At 38.1% G+C, this 21,133-nt stretch overlaps 1 protein-coding gene across 20 annotated transcripts in view; it reads left to right on the top strand.

Annotated features, from left to right (window-relative positions):
* HUWE1 (HECT, UBA and WWE domain containing E3 ubiquitin protein ligase 1) overlaps positions 1-21,133 on the top strand; it is a 160,820-nt gene that overhangs the window by 61,478 nt on the left and 78,209 nt on the right. For 12 of the 20 annotated variants that reach the window (XM_019718916.2, XM_019718912.2, XM_019718909.2 and 9 more), the window contains 8 exons: positions 56-177; positions 479-629; positions 767-894; positions 1,507-1,647; positions 1,859-1,964; positions 4,847-4,981; positions 5,502-5,603; positions 6,095-6,175. In XM_019718916.2, the coding sequence (XP_019574475.1) occupies positions 56-177; positions 479-629; positions 767-894; positions 1,507-1,647; positions 1,859-1,964; positions 4,847-4,981; positions 5,502-5,603; positions 6,095-6,175 (966 nt within the window). The remainder of the gene's footprint in view (positions 1-55; positions 178-478; positions 630-766; positions 895-1,506; positions 1,648-1,858; positions 1,965-4,846; positions 4,982-5,501; positions 5,604-6,094; positions 6,176-21,133) is intronic. The other 8 variants (XM_019718919.2, XM_019718910.2, XM_074323887.1 and 5 more) reach the window with 1 other exon arrangement.

Raw genomic sequence — 21,133 nt, 5'->3', positions numbered from 1 at the left:
GTGCCAAAAGGTTTGTCATTGGGCAGTGGCTTGACCACTGCCTTCTTGCCTAAAGTGTTTATTTCTCCTTTTGCAGTGTATTCCAATGCCTTGCAGGAGTCAGCAAACAGTATCTTGTATAATGGGTTGATAGAGGAGTTGGTAGATGTCCTTCAGATAACAGATAAGCAGCTCATGGTAAGTATTTATTAATATTGTGTGTGTATCAGGCTAATATGTATTTATTTGCTTTTTGGGTTTTCCCAGGGGTTTAGAATGAACCCCAGTTGGGATGCTGGCCCTTTTACTTCCTCTTTGGATATTTAGCTGCAGAGTTAACAAATGCTGGATTTTCGATGTTATTCTCAACAGACTTCCATCTACCCTAAGCAATTGCCAGTAGAATAACTGAAATTTTAGAGTTTGGACTATTAGCAACTTGGTTTAGTCCTATACTTATTTAAAACACATATACCATGTTTACATTCTGTTTTCATAGGAGATTAAAGCTGCTTCTTTACGAACATTAACATCTATTGTGCACTTGGAGAGAACTCCCAAACTCAGCAGTATTATTGACTGTACTGGAACTGCATCCTACCATGGATTTTTACCTGTACTTGTGCGGAACTGTATCCAGGCCATGATTGGTAAATTTTGATAGTTATCATTCTAGGCAACAAGCAAAATGCTGCCCTTTGCTTGGCTGCTTTTGTTTAACATCCTGCCAACTTAACACCAAATCCTGAGCTTACTCTTTCTCTCCCTCTCCCAATCTCCCTTTCAGATCCTTCCATGGATCCATACCCTCATCAGTTTGCCACTGCTCTCTTCTCTTTTTTATACCATCTGGCCAGCTACGATGCTGGTGGCGAAGCCTTGGTCTCCTGTGGAATGATGGAAGCCTTATTGAAGGTGCTCTACTTTTTTTTTTTAAATACATTTGTGGGGAGATCAACTAAGAGAGGGTATAAAGTTGCAAGTTTGGAATGGTTCACGGTGAGAGCAAATAGCCTAAGAAAGCTTACCCAGAAAATGTTATACTTAATTTTTCTAGTTTGGCCTTCTAGTTATTAACAACTTTTAAGAGTAGCTATTTCCATTATTAAGAGTTGAACATAGTCCAGATGTGTTATAGTAGGCCCCAGGTACTAGTGAAGGCATTACCACATCTTATTATGACCTTAGTTATGACACTGAAGAAAATATATATAAAAGTACTTTGTAAGTTGTTCTGTTATGTAATGGGCTTTACTGGGTATTGGGCACTGGGCACCAGCTTTTTTCTCCCTGAATATTTTATTTTATTCTGAAAAGTAATGTATGTCCTCATTACCTCAGGGGGTTAAGTACCAGAAGTGATAAAGCTATCATTTGGCAAGCACCAAAAATCAAACACATACTCTTTTCTCTTGTATTGTGCTGCCTCCCTGAGGCCCTGGAATGCATGCTTCCAAAAGAATACATTATTTACAGCTTTGTGTCTTTTCATTTGACTGGTTTTGCCTCTTTCTCTCTCCCTGATAGGTCATAAAGTTTCTTGGCGATGAACAGGACCAGATAACGTTTGTTACCAGAGCCGTGAGAGTAGTGGACCTCATCACCAACCTGGACATGGCAGCTTTCCAGTCCCATAGTGGACTTTCTATCTTCATTTATAGGCTGGAGGTATTCTTAATATAAGGGGCATTTTGCATAGGCTTATGCCTAGTGAGACCTGAGCCTAGGAACTATCCTAATAATCCCAAAGAACCATTTAATTCCTCTTCTGTTTTTAGAAACCCATTTAGTAGTCTGCATATAACATTCTTTCATTATAATTATTTTTAATCCCTGGTATATCTGTAGGATTTGCTTACTACTTTTCCCTTGATCATAGCATGAAGTAGATTTGTGCCGAAAAGAATGTCCATTTGTGATCAAGCCAAAGATCCAGAGACCCAGTACTACACAAGAAGGAGAAGAAATGGAAACTGATATGGATGGTAAGTAATAGTTACTAAGTCAGTATTTTTTGTGCTTGATGTTTTCCTGTCATCCAACCCCAATTTTCATTCTTCCTCATAAATTGTAAAGTGTACAACCGACTTGAGTATGTATTTTCAACAACAAAACAATTTTTAATGCATAAATGATTTGTGCTTTGTTTTTCATGAAGATAATTAGAAAAGAGAGGTACAAGTTGTTGGGAATAGAGGTGGAAGGTGAAGCAGATGGTAGGGCTTTGTAATCATTCTATGATACTCTGTTTTATTTCAAGACTTAATAGTTGTTTTCTTAAGTATTGGCTCATTATTTTCTTATTCCCACTGAAATGTAAGCTCCATGAGATCTGAATACTGTTTTGTATCTCCAGCAGTGTCTGATATAGCATACGTGTTTGGGAAAGTTAAGTACAATGTAGACTCTAAAATGGGACTTTCTGAAACTGTCTTATTTTTTTAATTAAAGTTTATTGGGGTGACAATTGTTAGTAAAGTTACATAGATTTCAGGTGTACAATTCTGTATTACATCATCTATATATCACATTGTGTGCTCACCACCCAGAGTCAGTTCTCCTTCCTTCACCATATATTTGATCCCCTTTATCCTCATCTACCTCCCCTTTCCCCCCTTACCCTCTGGTAACTATCTGGCTATTTTGAGAAGGGAGCGGAGAGGTGAAAAAGTTGTGTAGGAAACAACTTTTTAAGTCATTAAATGAGAAAGACAGAAGACCAGATATTCTTAATCTTCAGCTGCATCATGTGTATCCTTTTTTTTAAACCTCTCTGTCCCCACATGCATAGTTCATCATCATAGTACCAAAAATAATAAAAACTGTTCCCCAAAACAGCTTTCTTAGAATTTAATCTTACCTTGATGACCCATGTTGTTATTAACATGTATCTGTTACCATACTTATGGTAAAAGTATTAGAATTTATAATGCTTTCATTTCTGATGCTAAATGTCCATCGATTTCCATTCCTTTTCTGAATAATTATCTACCATGTTTCCCTAAAAATAAGACCTAGCCAGACAACCAGCTCTAATGTGTTTTTTGGAGCAAAAATTAATATAAGACCCGGTCTTATTTTATCATAATATAAAACGGTGTCTTATATAATATAATCTAAAACCGGGTCTTATATTAATTTTTGCTCCAAAAGACGCATTAGAACTGATTGTCTGGCTAGGTCTTATTTTCAGGGAAACAGGGTATGTGCGTTGCTGTTCCTAGAAGCCCCTTTACCCAATTTCTATCTCTAGTCTTGTTAGGCAAGCTGGTATTTGAGTTAATGGGTGAGATCCTGGAGTGTTGATTAAAATGTGATATCTACTAAATGGTGTGGTGTAAAAGACTAAAGAATCACTATTCATTATAACGGTGGTTGTCATTTAGCAAGCATAGGAATAAATTAAAGTGCTTGCTAAAGACTTAAACCCAGTCTACAGTACTTAATTCATTAAGTTTGCAAGTGAAAACAGGAAATCTTTTTTAACCAATCCAAGTGATTCTGATGTACTCATAGAGAAAATTTTATATTGAATAAACAGCAGGTTGCAAAACCATGAGTTTTGTGGTTCCTGTATATAAGTAGGCACTAGTATGTACAAAGTGTGATTGAAAACCACAGTGAATGCTTAAAACAAATTTATTACAGTAAAAGACGCATTGCCATTAATGCCCTTCAAAATACTCCCCCTCACTTTGAACACATTTAGCCCAACGTTCTTGCCACCTTCTGAAGCAGTTCTGGAAGTACTTTTTTGTGATTGTCTTTACTTTATCCTCTATCATGACGATGTTCTGTATTATACATCGCTTCTGGTACGGCACTTTCTGTCAAATAAAAACATTTCGGTGTCTCTTAATCCACCTTATTCCCGGGATCTGGCACCATGCGACTTCTGGCTCTTCCCCAAAGTCAAAATGGCCATGAAAGGAAAACATTTTGAGTCTATTAAGTTCATAGAGGCAGCCACAACAGTCCAACTAAAGATATGAAAGAGAACTTCCAGAACTGCTTCAGAAAGTGGCAAGAACGATGGAATAAGTGTGTTTGAATGGGGGGTGGGAGGGCTGAGCAGGATTAATGACAGCATGTCTTTTACTGTAATAAATTTTTTTTAATTTAAGCATTCATTTTTCGATCACCTCGTATGTGTGTATAGGTAGAAAAAAGTATTTCAGAATGTAAATAGTGGTCTATCACTAATGGAACTTTGTTTTTTTATAAATTGTAAAAAGTAATTGTGTATTTTGTAGTATATTAATTAAAATTATTCTCTTTGAGTGTATAAAGTAAAAATGAATTCTCTCACTCCCTGTCCACCATACTTACTATTTTGGTATAGTGGGTTTTTTTTCCTGTTTTTTATGCATATTCAAGTACATGTTGACAGAAGTACATAATACTTAAAACAGGAAGATGATATCAGTAACATACTGTTCAACTTAACATTGTTCATTCGATGTATCACAGACATCCTTCCATATCAGTGTATCTAGTCTTAATGCTTTTTATATTTATTAAGTTACTCTCCCAACAAGCTTTACCTAATATCTCTCTACTACCCACCAGTAAGTAGTATGTTAAATTGCATGTCTCACTACCTTTTTTCCTCCCAAATTTGGTGGTTGAGAAATATTAAAGCACTTTTCTATGATTGTTTCTAATTTTCATGTCTTGAATAACCAGTATTGTTAAATACCTTTCTATTTGTTTGTGGAAAGCTCACATTTTCATTTTGGGTTTCCATATCCGAATCCTTCTCCATTTTGATGTCATTCATCTCACCTTAATGGAAAACATTTTCTCAATCTTTCTTTTGGTGGTAGCTCTTATTCTAACGAGTTTCTTTATCATAACTTGTACTTAGTGGCAGATGTGACTATGGAGAGTAGTCCGGGATCATCCATCTCTGTGGAGCACCGGCTGGATGTTGAATTAAGGGCATCGGGTTCCAGCAGCAGCACTAGCATCTGCCCTGGCCCTGGCCCTGGCCCCCGCCCTGGTGCGTAGACACATGGATGCACAGTCTTTCCCACTGATGGAATAACTAGTGAAGCAGGGTGCTTTGGGGGGGAGCGTAAGTGGTACACTTGAAGGCTTGCTGCTTATGACTATGCATGTTATTTTGCCATTCTCATGTCTGTTTTCTCCTATTAACATTTATTTTAGCATTTTACAGTTTTCTGACTATTGTACTTTGATTCTTTTATCTTAACAGCCATGTTGGAGGGCATTTAATATCTGAAACAGGAACTGAGGATCAGAGAGTTAATCTTTTTACTTTGCTTTTTTTTTTAACATTAGGCTTTTAACTTTAGTATTAGTTGTGTGCAGTCCTTGGTGATTTATTTTTCCAATGTTAAAGCTTAGGTAAGTACTCTTCCTAGCATCCAGAGATCTCACTTCAAATGTCTGCTAGTGTTGTTATAGTGTCCGGGGGTCTCCTAAAAGTTTGTTTATGTGCTGCTCACTGTCGTCTAATGATGAACCCAGTATAATCTTCTATCTTTCTCCCTTGCCAGGAGTCCAGTGTATTCCACAACGAGCAGCACTTCTCAAATCCATGTTGAATTTCCTCAAGAAGGCCATTCAAGACCCGGCTTTCTCCGATGGCATACGGCATGGTATTTGATTCTAGATACCTTCTTGAAGGATGTTTGACTCTTTCAAAGATTGGTCCTTTTCAGACTTTCTGAAGCTACTCTTCTTTAGAAGGCAGGCTTAAGAAAAGGCCATGCCTTTTTGAATAGCTTTTAGTCATTTAGTAGTGTTACTTTCCCTAAAACTAAGGATCGTTCAGCAACTTCCATAGTGATTCACCTGTGTTTTTCCTTTTCCACCTTTCACTCTGTGCTTACTTCCAACTTGCTGCCCCACTCTGTCTCTCTGTGTCTATATCCTTTTATTCTTTGACTAAATGTCAAAAGGTTATTGCATGAACAAGGAATAAATAATAGAACCTGGGGAGGAGGGACAAGTAGAGGCTGTTAGACTGAAATCAACACAGAGTTGGTTTATCACAGTGTGGTATATGTAATATATTGCTCCATCATCCCCACCCGTCAGGCTACTCTTGGACTGATTATATTCTCCTTAATGTCCACCTTTCTCTTAGTAATGGATGGTTCTCTGCCTACCTCCCTGAAACACATCATCAGCAATGCAGAATACTATGGCCCATCACTTTTCCTCCTAGGTAAGTGGAGTTGACACTTGATTATGGCAAGCTGGAATAACCTGTATGTTTTCTATGCTTGCAAGATTTTACTATCCACATTTATCCACTGTGATTATGTGTCTTTTAGTTGGTGATGAACTATAGAAAGGCCAGAATTTAGTTTAAAATATCCATTTCTTAAATGCCAGATATACCATCCATACACAGTGTATTGTGAATCATTTATAATAAGTAGTAGAGTTGTACATTTGGCTTTCTGTGCTGTACTAACACTGCAAGTGTGATAAGAAATCTGTCTTTATTTCAATGGTTAGTCTTCAATCTTGGTCTGGAAAATCCAATCCATTGGTTTTCATTCTCAGAATTGAATATCAAACTTGCAGGCTATAGTATAGAAAATTGTTTCTCACTGTAGAAAATGCAGTTTGGAAGTTGTGGGTGCTTTGTAGAACATGCCTTTGCAATTTGACACTGGCACTACTTTGAGTACTGCTGTTGTTAAAACCTCATTTTTATGAACTAGCATTTATGCAAGGCCTACATAGTCAGGACAATACATGAGATTCATCGGCTTTTAGAATTTTCCTTAAAACTGTAAAGGAATTTAGTGAGAGGTGTAGAAATAGAGTAACCTTGTACCCATAGCAGGCATTTTTTTAATACTTAGGGGTGTCTGAAAATAGCAGTTTTGGTTACTACAACTTAGATACTTCTTGATGAAGCAGTTTAGGATTTTTGTATATTAACTGTATCCTGTGATTTTGCTGAATTCATTTAATAGTTCATAGTTGTTTTGTTGATTTCTTAAGATATTCCATATAGTCTTGTCATCTACAAATAGACTTTTGTTTTTTTCTTGATCGTCTTGATGCTTTTTGTTTCTGTTTTTTTTTTTTTTTTTTTTTTTTTTAGCTTTTTAAAATTAAGTTTATTGGGGTGACAATGGTTAGTAAAATTACATAGGTTTCAAGTGTGCATTTCTATAATACATCGTGTGTGTGTGTGTGTGTATATATATATATCTATATATATCACATTGTGTGCTCACCACCCGGGAGTCAGTTCTCCTTCCATCACCATTCATTTGACCCCTTTTACCCTCTTCTACCATCTCCACCTCCCCCCTTACCCTCTGGTAACCACTAAACTGCTGTCTGTGTCTGTGTTTTTTGTTTGTTTGTTTGTTTGTTTTTTGGTTTGCTTTGTTCCTTTGTTGCTTTCAGTTTTCTATCCCACATACGAGTATGAGTGAAGTCATAATTAATGGTTCTCAACCTTTTCTGACTTATTTTGCTTAGCATGATAATCTCAAGATCCATCCATGTTGTAGCAAATGGCAGTATTTCATCTTATGGCTGAGTAATATTCCACTATAGAGTAATATTCCACTTGAAAGATAGATGTAGATATATCAATCTATAAATAGATCGTTATGTCACATCTTCTTTATCCAGTCATCTATCGAAGGACACTTTGGTTTTTCCATGTGCAATAAACATTGGAGTACATATATCTTTACACATAAATGTTTTCAGATTTTTGGGGTAGATACCCAGGAGAGGGATTGCTGGGTCATATGGTAATTCTATTCTATTTTTGACGGACCTCCATACTGTTTTCCATAGCACCTGTACCAGTTTCCACCAACAGTGTATTAGGGTTCCTTTTTCTCTACAGCCTCTCCAACACTTGTTATTATTTGTCTTGTTGATGATAGCCATTCTAACTGGGATGAGGTATTATCTCATTGTGATTTTGATTTGCATTTAAGCTTTTTGTTTCTTTTGTTGTATTAATTAGGCATTGGCAACAATTTCCGATACAGTGCTAAATAGAAGTGGTGAGAATGGGCCTCTTTGCTTTGTTCCTGAACTCAAAGGGGAAGGCATTTAGTATTTGTCCATTAAGTTTGAGGTTTGCAGAAGGTTTTGCGTTGAAGGTTTTGTTCTTTTTCAGGTTGAGGAAGTATCCCCTCGTATTAAAGCAACTTCACTTTGACATGGATAGACTTTTTCCCAAGGTTACGTTGATAGCAGAACTCATGACAGTCGTCCTTTGGTATGATCAAAGAAAGGTTTGTTACCCAGGTGAACTCCCATGTCAAGGGGCAGGGAAGGATGACTTTGTCTGGAGAAAGCCCCTAAGAGACAGAGAAAAGCAGGTGCACAGGCGTATTTTTTGAAGGGGAAGATTAAAAGGCAGCAAGAGGACACATGTGCTTGTAGATTAGGGACGTAGAGCAGGTAAGCCCTCTCAGGATGATGCAGGAAGTAGGAAATGAGAAATGTCAATGGAGGTCAGAATTGCTTTTCTAGAGTCTTAACTCATCCCTGACATTTGAACTAGTATAACAACCTCCCAGGTTTCCTATTGAAAATCTTATACTTTAGAGCGACCAAATTTGCAAAGCCAACCCAAAGTAATTAGGCCAAGAATGAACTATTTTAGCTCCATAAGTAATAGTATAGAGCCTTTCACCCTAGGTAGAAGGATATGGCCAGGAAGATAAATTAATGAGGGTCTGAGAATCTCTTTGGAGTGTTTTAGTAATATGATAAGCTGTTTTTATTTGTTGTTTTTATTTGTTGAACTATTCTGTTTACCTTTCCTATATTGCGCCACACACAGTACGAGGTCATCTTTAAGGCACAAGTTCCACCTTGAGATACTAGTAGCTAGTTTATTGCCCATCTGTTATCAGTTATCATAGCAACTAGACTGCTTTGTCCCTCATTAAGGGCTTCTAAAGCTTGAACTATTTGGTTTATGTGGTTGACCAGGACTTGTACCTTTGTCTGGGTGGCCTCTACGAGATGAGTCTGTGTTAGAGAATTGAAAATACCTGAACTTGTGCTTGTTACACAAGAGATGATCGTGAGGCCCACTATAATAGGTAAAAAAGACAGCCCAATGCTCCCTTCTGTGTTAACACTTCATATAAGAGCTGGACTTTCCAGTTAGGTCTAGGGTGCCCTGGGTGCTAAATATCCGTAGGAAACAGGTTGGGGTGCGGGGGTTAGAAGGGAGCCATTGGTGGAGTAGAGTGTATGACCTTGGAGAGCAGAAATGACACAAGGGGTTTGGAGGGTGGGGTTCCTACTACCCAGATTATGTCAGGGCAGATATGTGAGGGCAAAATAGTCTTAACAGGGAGGGTAGCGTAATACAGATTGTCAATTGGTGGGTGAGATGAGGAAGGGCATGAAGGGGAAGTCAGGATGGAAGCAGCTGGTGCGGTTGTGATGTCCTGCTGCAATTAATCCCATGCTTAAACTCGCCGAATAAAGATTCTGACTCCTCCCCAATTCTACCTTTGGCTCTTCTACCCCACTTTTATACCCACTGTATTCCCTTTAACCTCCCAGCTGTATTTTCTTTTTTCTTGTCTCCTGTCTTAGCCCTGCCATGTTTTTAATCTGTTCTAGTCTGCTTTTTGCTCTGTTCTGGCCTAGCAGATGCTAACACCATCAGGGCGATTGTGGACTGCTTAACCCAGAGAGGGTGACCAGTAGTCAGTATGAATATTGAACACCTACAAGGAGGCTAGTTATTTGTATAAGTGGTTGCCTGAGCTAGGGCACCTTGTAACATTGCTATAGGTTTAGCGCTTAGGTAACATTTTCTGTTACTATTATATAAATATTGTTTATCAGGTTGAGGAAGATGGGAAATGTGGGTAGTGATGGTGGGATAATGGAGAGTGAAGTGAGGGACGGTTAGATGAGGGAAAATCAGTTGATGGTGCCATGGAGTTGTGATGATTGATATGGCAGCCATTATAGGGGCAGTCAACATTTGTGGGTGTCAGCATTGAGGCTGGGGTATCAGTTGTGCTGAAATTATCACTGAGGATGCTGGGTTGATGGGAGTCCTGGCCTTGCCCCAAAACTTGGATGGGAAATTTTACATATTTGAGAAATAATTATAAAAGTAACTGAAGATCAGTATTCCTTTGTCTCCAGGATTTATAGAGTAATTCGTTATGGGGAAACTAGAATGATTGAATACCCCAAACAAGTGAGGTCACAGCATGAGCATAAAGGAGCCCAAGGAGTTTGGCATTAAGCTGGAGGGGTACAATCCCCGACCCCGTCCATGAGCTAAATGAGGCATGGCCAGGCCAACCAGAGCCAGATCATTCCATAATATTTTCAGACCTGTGGTTTGTAGGCCTTGTCGAGGTGAAGGTGCCTGTTTATTAAGGGAGTTGCAGGCATTGTTCTCCCAGATCCTGTAGTGGCTTCCCATTCACTATCTCGGTAATAGGGTGGATCTAGAACTATCATCCTGTTTAAGAATGTTGGGACTGAGAACTAATTGAAGATCTTTCTTTCTCTTTGAAAGAACCATCAAGTTGTAGACATGGGACCAGAAAGGCACCAAGACCTCCATTTCCTGCAAAGAGGGACCTCCAGTTAATGAACCTTTAAAACTATCATACTAAGAAAGGATTTTGGTAGATAACTTTTGTGTGGCATGCAGAATAGTCTTTTTGGAGGGCAAGGGCCCTCAATTTGGGATTCCATTCTGTTAGCACTATTGGTATAGGAGCCAATTGAGCATACATTGCACCAGAATCAAAAAGGAGAGGTGTCTCTAAGTGAGGAGGGTTTCTAGTTGGGTATCACAGATTCATATGGGAACTGTCCCCTTTTGTGGCTAGAAAAGGAAATAGAGAAGTCCTAGTTCCATTTTTTATTACTTTCAGGTATAGAAAACAACATAATGATTAGACATTTAACACCCCTCACAGAGTGATAACCCAACAATTCCACTACCTGTCTCGCACCATACATAGCTATTACAATACGGTTGACTATATTCTCTATGCTGCACTTTACATCCCATGACTATATATATTTTTTGAATTTATAGTTGACATTCACTATTATTTTATACTAGTTTCAGGTATACAGCACAGTGGTTAGGCATTTATATAATTTCTGAACTAAACCCTTCGTTAAGTCTAGTAGCCATCTGACGCCATACATAGTTTTTACAACATTATTGACTACATTCCCCATACTGTATTTCACATCCTCGTGACTACCAATTTGTACTGCTAATTCCTTCACCTTTCTCACCTAACCCCCCTCCCATCTAGCAAGCATCAGTTTGTACTCGGTATCTTTGAGTGTTTTCTGGTTTGTTTGTTCAATTATCGTGTTCTTTAGATTATGCATATAAGTGAGATCATATGGTATTTGTCTTTCTCAGTCTGACTTCATTTACTATAATATCCTCTAGGTCCATCCATGTTGTTGCAAATGGTAAGCTTTTATTCATTTTTATGGCAGAGTAACACTCCATTTTATAAATGTACCACAATTTCTTTATCCAATCGTCTCTTAATGGATATTTTGGTTGTTTCCATATCTTGGCTGTTGTGAATAGCACTGCAGTAAACATACGGGTACATTTTTTTTTTTATTAGTGGTTTGGATTTCTTTGGTAGTCAGGAGTAGAATGGCTGGGTCATATGTAGTTCTATTTTTAATTTTTTGAGGAACCTCCGTATTGTTTTCCATAGTGGCTGCACCAATTTGCAATCCCACCAAAGTGCAGAAGAATTCCCTTTTCTTCACATCCTTGTCAACACTTGCTTGTTGGTTTATAGGTGATAGCCATTCTGACAGGTGTGACGTGATATCTCATTGTGGTTTTTATTTGCATTCGTCCGATAACTAGTGCCCTTGAGCATCTTCTCATATGTCTGTTGGCCATTGGTGTGTCTCTTTGGAGAAATGTCTGTTCAGGTCCTCTGCCCATTTCCTAATTGGGTTGTATGGTTTTTTCTTTCTCCTTCCTTCCTTCCTTCCTTCCTTCCTTCCTTCCTTCCTTCCTTCCTTTCTTTTTTTGTGTGTGTTCAGTTATATGAGGTTTTTAAATAAATTTTGAGTATTAACCCCTTATCTCATGTGTTATTGGCAAGTATCTTCTCCCATTCAACATTGACTTTGTTTTGCTGATGGTTTCCTTTGCTGTGAAAAAACTGGTTTCATTTAGTCCCATTTGTTTATTTTTCTTTTATTTCCCTTGCCCAACCAGATATATCAGTAAAAATATTACTAAGGGCAACGTCTAAGGATTTATTTCCTATATTTTCTTCTAGGAGTTTTATGGTTTTGGGTGTTACATTTAAGTCTTTAATCCATTTTGAGTTTATTCTTGTATATGGTGTAAGAAGGTCATCCAGTTTAAATTTTTTCCATGAATCTGTCCAGTATTCCCAGCACAATTTATTAAATAGATTGTCTTTACCCAGTGTAAATTCTTGCTTCTTTTGTCATAGATTAAATAACCATATAGGCTTGAATTTATTTCTGGGCTTTCTATACTGATCCATTGACCTATGTGTTTGTTTTTATTCCAATACCTGGTTGCTTTGATTACTATAGCCTTGTAGTATAATTTGATATCAGGTAGCATGACACCTCCCACTTTGTTCTGATTTCTCAGGATTGTTGTGGGTATTCGGAGTCTCTTATGGTTACATGTAAATTTTAGGATTATTTGTTCTAGTTCTGAGAAGAATCATTGGTATTTTGATAGGGATTGTACTGCATCTGTATATTGCTTTGGGTAGTATGGACATTTTAACTATATTAATTTTTCCTATCCATGAGCATGGTATATGTTTCCACTTATTTGTGTCTTTAATTTCTCTCTTCAATGTATTATACTTTTCTGAGTAAAGGTCTTTTACTTCCTTGGTTAAATTTATTCCTGTTTTACTTTTTTTGATGCAATTGTAAATGGGATTGTTTTCTTAATTTCTCTTTCTGATAATTTGTTATTGATGTATAAAAATGCAACTGATTTCTGAATATTAATTTTGTATCCTGCTACTTTACTAAATTGATTTGTCAGTTCGAATAGTTTTTTTGGTGAAATGTTGGGTGTTCTCTATATATTGTATAATGTCATCTGCAAATAATGACAATTTTGCTTCTTCTTTTCCAATTTGGATGCCCTTTCTTTCTTTCTTTCTTTCTTTCTTTCTTTCTTTCTTTCTTTCTTTCTTTCTTTTGTTTATTTGATTGCTGTGGCTAAAACTTCCAGTACTGTGGTGAATAAAAGTGGTGAAAATGGGCATCCTTGTCTTGATTCTGATCTTAAGGAAAATGTTTTTAGCTTTTCCACTTTGAGTATGATATTAGCTGTGGGTTTGTCATATATGGCCTTTATTATGTTGAGATATGTTCCCTCTGTTCGCACTTTGCTCAGAGTTTTTATTATAAATGGATGCTGGGTTTTGTCAGATGCTTTTTTCTGCATCTATTGATATGACCATGTGATTTTTAATTTGCATTTTGTTTATGTGGTGTATCACATTGATTTGTGGATATTGAACCAACTTTGCATACCAGGAATGAATCCCACTTGATCGTGGAGTGCAATCTTTTTAACATATTGCTGAATTTGGTTTGTTAATATGTTCTTCAGGAATTTTGCATCTGTGTTCACTAGAGATATCAGCCTGTAGTTTGCTTTTTTGTAATGTCTTTGTCTTTGTTGGAAGCAGAGTAATGGTGCCTTCGTAAAATGAGCTTGGGAGCCTTCCTTCCTCTTGGATTTTTTGAAATATTTTGAGGAAAATGGGTGTTAATTAATTTTTTTTTAATGTTTGGTACAATTCACCTGGTAACTTTTTTGTATTTCTGTGATTTCTGTTGTCACTTCTCTTTCATTTCTGATTTTATTTGGGTCCTCTTAATGAGTCTGGTTAAAGGTTTGTCAATTTTGTTTATTATTTAAAAAAACCAGTTCTTGGTTTCATTGATATATACGTGTGTGTGTGTGTATTGGCCTCTATTTCATTGATTTCTCCTCTGATCTCGATTATTTTCCTTTTTTGTACTCTCTTTGGGCTTTGTTTGCTGTTCTTTTTCCAGTTCCCTTAGTTGTATGCTTAAACTGTTGAGAATTTTCTTATTTCTTGAGGTAGGTCCACATTGTTAAGAATTTACCTTTTAGGACTGCTTTCACTGTGTCCCATAGATTTTGGTTCATTGTGTTTTCATTTTCATTTGTCTCAGGTATCCTTTGATTTTTTTTTTCCTTGATCTCATTGTTGACCCATTCATTATATAGTGGCATGTTATTTAGTCTCCATGTGTTCATGTGTTTTTCAGTTTTTTTCTTGTAATTGATTTCTAGTTACATTCTATCATGGTTAGAGACAGCACTTGATGTGATTTCTGTCTTCTTAAATGTATTGAGACTTGTTTTGTGGCTTGACATGTCATCTGTCTTGGAAAATGATCCACGTGCCCTTGAAAAGAATGTATATTCTGCCTCTTTGGGGTGAAATGCTCTAAAAATATCAATTAAATCCATCTGGTCTAGTGTGTCATTTATGGCTGCTGTTTCCTTGTTAATTTTCTGTCTGGAAGATCTGTCCATTGGTGTCAGTGGGGTGTCAAAGTCCCCTATTGTGATTGTGTTACTGTTGATCTCTGCCTTTATGTCAGTCAATATTTGTTCTATATATTTAGGTGCTCCTATGTTGGGTGCATAGATGTTTACTAGGGTTATGCCCTCTTGGATTCATCCCTTTTTATTACATAATGTATTTTGTCTTTTGTTACAGTGTTTGTGTTAAAGTGTATTTTGTCCAGTATCAGTGTTGCTACCCCAACATTTTTCTCGTTTCCATTTGTGTGAAATAGGTTTTTTTCATCTGTTTACTTTTCGTCTGTTTGTTTTTCGATGTGAGGTGGGTCTCTTGTAGACAGCATATGCATGGGTCCTGTTTTCTTAACCCTTCAGCTATCTTCTGTCTTTTGATTGGAGCATTTAATCAGTTTACATTTAAAGTGATTATTGATGGGTACATAGTTATTGCCATTTTATTTATATTTTTGATCTTCGTTTGTTTGTTTTCTCCTTTCTTTTGCTTAAAGAAATCCTTTTAACATTTTTTGTAATACTGGCTATTTGGTAATGAATTCCTTTAGCTTTTTCTTGTCTGGGAAACTGTTTATCTCACCTTCAATTTGAAATGATAGCCTTGCTGGATAGAGTAGTCTTGAAAAGTAGGCCCTCGTTTTTCATTACGTTGAATATTTCGTGCTACTCCCTTCTGGCCTGCAAAGTTTCTGTTGAGAAATTAGCTGATAATCTTATGGGAGCTCCATTTTAAGTGACTAGTTGTCTTCCTCTTGCTGCTTTTAGTATTCTCTCTTTAACCTTTGTCATTTTAACTATGATGTGTCTTGGTGTGGGCCTGTTTGGGTTCATCTTGTTTGGGACTCTGTAGTTCCCAGGCTTGTATGTCTATTTCTTTCATCAGGTTAGGGAAAATTTCAGTGATCATTTCTTCAAATAGGTTCTCGATCTCTTGCTCCCTCTTCTTTTTCTGGTACTCCTATGATACAAATGTTGTTACACTTGATGTTGTCCAACAGGACCCTTAAACTGCCTTCTTTGTTTTTATTCTTTTTTCTTTTTGTTGTTCCAGTTGGGTGTTTTCTGCTACCTTGCATTCTAAATCGTTGATTCTGTCCTCTGCTTCATCTAATCTGTTGATTACTTCTATTGTATTCTTCATTTTAGTTAATTGTGTTCTTTATTTCTGACTGGTTGTTTTTTCATAGTTTCTATGTCCTTCTCTATGCTTGCTATCTCTTTGTTGAAATTCTCACAAAGTTCCTTAAGCATTCTTATAACCAGTGTTAAATTCTGTCTCTGGTAGGTTGGTTGCCGCCATTTCATTTAGTTCTATTTCTGGAGATTTCTCCTGCTCTTTTGTGACATGTGTTTTTGTTGCCTCATTCTGACTGCCTCTCTGTGTTTGCTTTTATGTTTAAATAGATTCCCTGTGTCTCTCAGTCTTTGATGGGTGGCCTTATGTAGTAGTATATGTCCTGTGTGGGCCAGTGGCACGTTCTTCCTGATCACCTATGTGTGTGTTCCAACAGTGTCCCTTGAGTGTGTGTGTAGTCTCCTGTTTAGTTAAGCCTTGATTATTTTTGGCATGTCAGTGGGTGGGATTGACTCAGGCTGACTGTGAGGATTGGCTACATCCACAGCTGCTGTGCAGGGGCTGACCCCTCGGGAATTCAGCCATGAGGGCTCTTGTGCCTGTTGAGACCGTCCTTTGGGTGTGCTACTTGTGGTGCTAACCTGGTAGTGATCTCGTGTGGTCTGAAGCTGGCCTCTGCTTATGATGTTTCTCATGTCTCTTGGGAGGGGCTCCAACGCAGGCTGATTTCAGCTGCTGCCTATGACTGTCCCCTGCTACCTGGTAGGAGCTACAAAGGTATATGTGGTTGGCTGCTGCCTCTGCTGGACCTGGAGCTGTGTGGGGGTGGCCTCACTGTGAACCAAGGCCAGGTGCCACAAGTGTTGAGCCTGGGGCAGCTTTGCAAAAGGCTCAGGGTCCCCTAGGCCTGTTGAAAGAGCCTCCTACGAATGTCGGCCTCAGGCAGTGCAGCAACTAGCGCAGCAGGGCAGTGTCCCAGGGAGTTGCGAATTGTGGCCGTTGGTTTTTATACTGTTAATGTAAATTCAGTTCTTGAGCCAGTGCCTGGCCTGCAACCACTTTGCAAAACACCCTGAGAACACCCCAGCCAGCCACCCTACCCTCACCTCAGGCTCGCAGATTCCTGAGAGCTGCAAAAATTATGCTACAGCCCAAATCGTGGCCCATTGCCCACCACCAAAAGTTCCCCAGGCAGCTGGGCACTGTCTGATGCTTTAAAATGCTTCTGCAGCTTGTGGAGCAGGGTTGCTGCCCAGGCTCTGAGAGTATCCCCATCAGTGGAGCTCTAGGTGGCCCAGGAGGGGACCCAGGGCATCACCGAGGTGGTGCGCACATGTGGGTTTTCCCAGACCAATGCTGTCTCAGATTTGGCCCTTTGGTGGAGCGTCAATTTAGAAAAGATGGCACGCTCTTGTAGGCTACACATGCGGCAGGCTTCAAACAGGGACAGTAACTACTGTCCCTCCAGCCCTGGACTAGAAGCCACACGACTCTCTTGTTATGTCTCTGGTACCTCTTGAGTTGCCACCCCTCCACTGGAGAACCAGGTGTTAGCAAGCGAGTCTGCATGTGGTGTCTGGGTTTCCAGCCCCCTTCCATCTCATCGGGACGGACGGACGAAGTCCTCACTGATTTTCACTGCCAGATGTTATGGGAACTCCGCTTCTCAGCACAAGCCCCTGGGACCTCTCTCTTGTCTTCTGGGGCGGCCTCCACTACCAAGGTGTCCCTCCCGGTTTTTAACCACTATTTGTGGGTTTGGGATCAGCCTGTTCACGTTCCCGCCCCTCCTGTCAGTCTCAATGTCGCCTTTTCTTTCTATCCTTAATTATAGGGGTTCTGTTCAGCTAGTGTTTAGATGATTCTTGAGGTTGATTTTTTATAATTTATTTGTAATTTTGTTGTGATCTGGGGATGCAGTAGGCACAGCATTTACCTAATCTGCCATCTTGGATCCTCTCCCCTAGTTGCATTTTATTAGGATGTCATATGACTTAAAATGTTGAGTGAGAGTTCAGGATAACTCAGAAAATGGGCAGAAGAGACCCAATTAGGGAGACCATTGTCCATTTTGTAAGTTTAAGACAGCATCCTTGAGTAGGCCGTTATGTCTCTCTATTAGGCCTACTGTCTGCTGAACATGACAGATTGGAAGCTCCAAGTGATGCTTTGTTTTTACAGCCCATGCCCAGACTGAATGAACAGTAAAATGTGTCTGCCAGTCAGAGTCAGTGTGATCTGGAAGCCCAAAGGGAACGAACATTTAGTGAGGCGTATAATAGTGGTGTTGGTAGTAGCATGGCAGGAAGGATAAACCAAGAGCAGGCCTATATAACAGTAAGTCTTTGTGAGGGCAAAGCAGTTTGCACCAGCAGATTGGGGGCAGTCACTCTATAAAATGAATTTACCAGTTGGAGAAAGGGTGTTCGGATCTTTGTATGCATTCCTGTTGGCCATGATGCCAGTGGCAGGACAGAGCACAAAGATTATATTGAGTTTGGGCTCGGGCCAGTAGCCTGGGGGTGCCATGACAGGTAGCCTTGATTTTAAGGGTCCAGGGACTGTGGTGACTGGAGATCTCATGCACCTATTGAGCCAAGGGCAGGGAGTAATATCTCAGCTTATATGCAAAGTGTGGGCAATTTAATCAGCTATGACATAAAAATGTGAACTTCTTGTGTGGTGGCCTTGGCATGAATTGAAACATTAGAGACTTTAATTGTAATACGTGGAAGGTTTCATAGGACACGATTCTGAATATGGTAACTGTTCTCAGCCCATTGACCAGAAAAAAAGGAATGAGGCCTTTAGCTACCACCCAGGAGTCTATAAAAATATGAACAATAGACATACTTTTATTGGGGTTTCCTCCAGTGCCAAATGACTGCAATCAGCTGTCAAGTCGGGCTGACTCTTGAGTCCCATCCTTTATCAGGAGTGACCTGATCATGGGGTGGAAAGCAGCAGCTCTCCAGCAGGCTGCATCACATGTGATTGGTGTACTGCCATCTGTAATATAAACAGATTCCCTTTCTACCGGATTTCCTATTCAATGAAGATATGTCCCTATGTTTTTGTGTCCTATTCCAGGTACCTTGAATAGTCTTGAAAACCAAGGTCACTTGGTTAGGTAAATTACCATCAAGATAAAAGCCTGAAGCACTACTGAATTCCCACTTTCACTTAGTGTGGACCTTTAACGATACTTTGTATACTCTTCCCATTTTAAAAGATATTTCAAGTATTTATCCAGCTTTTAGTTATTTTCAGCAGAATGTTTTATTACAATACTGTGCTTTTCTATCTTGTAAGAGGAACTTTATCCATTGACATTTTTGTGCTCTGTGATAGGTTTTACATTTTCCTAAATTTTTGTGTTTAATGTTAATGTTTTTTTCGTATTCTGAATCTTACATTAATTTTCTTCTTTTTTTTGTAATGGTTATCCTTATTTTGTTTTATTGACATATAAACTTAAAATTTCTTACACTGTCTTCTGCCAAACTAGACAAAGTAAGACTTTCAGCCTGCATTTGCTTCACTTCTTTCTCACCATTTTCTTTCTTTTCTTTTTTTAGTAACCCTTGACTTCCCTTCTCTGCTTCATTATGTAATTTTGTTAGAGTACATCTTTGGGTAATTCTTAAGGTGTTAAACTTTTTTCTTTCAGGATTTTGTGAATGTTTCTCTGTTGTCTTCTAGTATTATATATTGTGCATAACCGTGATGTTCAACTGGTTCTCATTCCTTTGTAGGCAGCTTCATTTTCTCTTTACGCTTGGAGCTCACAAATTTCACCAGGATGTTTTTAGTTGTAATTCTTTTGAGTGTTCCCTCATAGAACTTGGTTACTTAGGCCATTTTTAAAATCTGAATATTTTTTCTGCTTCAGAAAAATTTATTTGGTTCCTTTTAATTTACATGTTCTCTCCCAGAAACCCTATTGTATAGCTGGTAAGCCTACCGTATTAATCTCATGTCACTTTCTGCGAGAATTTCTCTGTATAATCTTTCAAGATGCCTATTGGATCATTGAACTCTTTGTTTTTTACAAACATTTTTAAGAGACCCTTTGTCTTAAATTATTTCTGTTTTATGGGTTTTGTAGATTCCTGAATTTTAACCAATGTTTTAAAAAGTTTGTCTTTATTACTTAACTCGCAGTAGTCAGTTACTTGGTTCCATCTGGAGATGATTGGTTTGTGTGTATGTTTCCTTTTTAAGTTCTAATTCTTGGTCATCTGTTAATTTTTAAAAAGGGTTTAAGTTGTCCCTTTGCACTGTAGCATTACGACATAGCATTAGAGTTAGACCTCTGTTAAGTAAGAGATATGATGTCTTTGTAACCTCTATTAGAACACTAATTTTAGTTTATGAATACTCCATTTTAGTAACCCCTTAGAATTCAGACATTTATACAAATGAAAGTCTATGGAAGGGTCTGCCATACACTGGTAGGAACCCAAAAAAAGGACTTAAATTTTCCATAAGTTTATAGCCCATCAGAAATCCCCAAAGCCATTGACAACTGTTGGTCCCCAATATTTGTCACATATCCGCCATTTCAGTGGCATTTAGAATTTATGAGCGGTGCTCTATTCACTCTCTTGAACTGAAAATCCTCTGGTTTCTTTTAGATCTCAAGACATCACTGTTGTGAGTTTGTTTTATACATGGTTTATGGATATATAAGTGTGTACCTTCTTTGTCAGATTTTAAAATCTAACTTTAAAAATCTCATAAAGTGAGTTGGAAAACCTGTCTTAATTCCTCCTGGAAAGTTTAATAACACTCGCATCTAAAACTGTTGGTTGGTGCCTTCCTGCTACTTACTGTTTTTTACTTTTAAAAATTCTTGTGGTTTTTGGTCTAATTTGCTTTGCTATCATTTCTCAATAGTGGATTTTTATGACATTTTCTTACAAAAACATTTCATTTCAGTTGTTAGCATACAGTTTGTAAAATAATTTAAATCTCCTATTTTCATTACTGATATGTATTATTCTCTTTTATTTATTAGATTTCCCACAACTTTTTAAGCTTTCTCAGTCTTTTCAGAGGGCTAGTTATTGGTTTTAATTATTTTAGTTATTAACTTTTTTTTAGTTAGTGCACTAAGTTAAACTTTTTTCTGTTAATTCTAGCTTCTCTTTTAGTTACTTTTAAATGAACACATTAATGCTGTACTATTTCCTTTTGAGTAGAGTTTTAGCCATGTTCTAGAAACATTGATACCATATTTCCCTGAAAATAAGACCGGGTCTTATATTAATTTGTGCTCCAGAAGACGCATTAGAGCTTATTTTCAGGGGATGTTTTAGTTTTTCATGTGCAACAATCTACATTTATTCATTTATTCATGTACAGAAATCTACATTTATTCAAATACAGTCATGTCATCTTCTTCTGGAACATCATCATAACTCTCCAAACCCCGAATTCTGGCTTGAACATCTTGCGACTACATTTCCTGTAGAACCACTGGCCCC

Source organism: Rhinolophus sinicus, chromosome X, assembly GCF_036562045.2.
Source record: "Rhinolophus sinicus isolate RSC01 chromosome X, ASM3656204v1, whole genome shotgun sequence".
Lineage (NCBI taxonomy): Eukaryota > Metazoa > Chordata > Mammalia > Chiroptera > Rhinolophidae > Rhinolophus > Rhinolophus sinicus.
Note: the sequence above shows the minus strand (reverse complement) of the source record. Positions and strands in the feature narration are given on the sequence as shown.